Genomic DNA, 1,599 nt, shown 5'->3' with positions numbered 1-1,599 from the left:
AAGTATGTTATGTCTAAGCCCATCCTCTCAGGACGCTTAGCAAGATGGTCTCTCCTCTTTAATGAAGAAAAGTGGTGAAAGGGCAAGCCCTTGCAAACTTCTTGTCCGACCATCCTATCCCTGCCGATTGGGAAATTTCTGAGGAATTTACTAATGAAGATGTATTGTTCATAGAAGTCCAACAACCTTCGATGATGTTCTTTGATGGGGCTGCAAGAAAGGAAGGGGTAGGGGTAGGTGTCATTTTTGTTACACCACAGAGGCACATTTTGCCTTAGTCATTTATTCTTGGCGAAAATTGCTCAAACAATGTTGCTGAGTACCAAGCCTTAATCATTGGTTTACAAATGGCAACAGAGCTAAAAATTGTTGACCTAGACGTCTATTGGGATTCTAAGTTAATAATTAATCAGCTCCGGGCAGATTATGAAGTCAAGAAAGACAACGTAGTCCCATATTTCCAGTATGCAACTCATCTCATCGAAAAATTTGAGGAGATGGTACTCGAACATGTTCCAAGGAAAGAGAATCGCATAGCTGATGCACTTGACAATCTAGCAACTACACTGGCATTATTAGAAGGTGAACAAGTTAGTGTCCTGGTATACCAACGATGGGTATTGCCACAATTGTTTGAATGTCGGCTTGTAGAAACAAACGCAATTTCAATACTAGCCATTGAAGTCAATGATTGGAGAATGCCAGTTATAGACTACCTTGAACATGGGAAACTCCCTGATGATTCTCGCTATAGAACTGAAATACGATGTCGAGCTCCTCAATTCATTTACTACAAGAGAGCTTTATTCCGAAGATCATTTGAAGGAATTTTGCTTCGTTTCCTAGGGGATGACGAAGCTCAACAAGCCATGGAAGAAGCCCATTTCGAGATATGTGGAGCACATCGGTCTGGTCCTAAACTTCACTTTTGAGTAAAAAGGATGGGTTACTATTGGCCTACGATGGTTCAAGATTGTTTGGACTACTCAAAAAAGTGTCAACCTTGCCAGTTTCATGCAAACTTTATCCATCAACCACCAGAACCTTTACACCCGACAATTGCTTCTTGGCCATTTGATGCATGGGGTCTAGATGTAGTTGGCCCATTGACCAAGTCTTCTGCAGGCCATTTATACATCTTGGTAGCCATAAATTACTTCTCCAAGTGGGCTGAAGCCGTCCCACTTAAAGAAGTCAAGAAAGAAACTGTTGTTGACTTTATCAAATCCCACATCCCACATTATTTATCAATATGGTGTACCTCGCTACATCATCATCGATAACAGAAAGCCTTTTACAGCAGTCTAATGGACAAACTTGGTGAAAGGTTTGGATTTAAGCGACGCAATTCTTCAATGTACAATGCACCTGCCAATGGATGAGCAGAGGCGTTTACCAAAACTTTAGGCAACCTATTGAAAAAGGCAAATTCTAAATCAAAGTGGGATTGGCATGACAGAATTGGAGAAGCACTTTGGGCATACCATACGACACATCGTACCCCAACACAAGCCACCCTATACTCCCTTGTGTATGGTGTTGAAGCGGTTCTTCAGTTGGAACAACAGATTCCTTCATTAAGGATAGTTATACATAAAG

At 41.3% G+C, this 1,599-nt stretch overlaps 1 protein-coding gene across 1 annotated transcript; it reads left to right on the top strand.

Annotated features, from left to right (window-relative positions):
* Positions 1 to 347: 347 nt before the first annotated feature.
* LOC145793368 (uncharacterized) lies at positions 348 to 932 on the top strand. Its single transcript, XM_082876181.1, has one exon. The coding sequence runs from the start codon at positions 348 to 350 to the stop codon at positions 930 to 932; it is 585 nt and encodes a 194-aa protein (XP_082732307.1).
* The last annotated feature ends 667 nt before the right edge of the window (positions 933 to 1,599 follow it).

Source organism: Camellia sinensis, chromosome 6 (genome assembly GCF_055761805.1).
Source record: "Camellia sinensis isolate YWXY chromosome 6, ASM5576180v1, whole genome shotgun sequence".
NCBI lineage: Eukaryota > Viridiplantae > Streptophyta > Magnoliopsida > Ericales > Theaceae > Camellia > Camellia sinensis.
The sequence above is the reverse complement of the archived record's forward strand: the minus strand, read 5'-3'. Positions and strand labels throughout refer to the sequence as shown.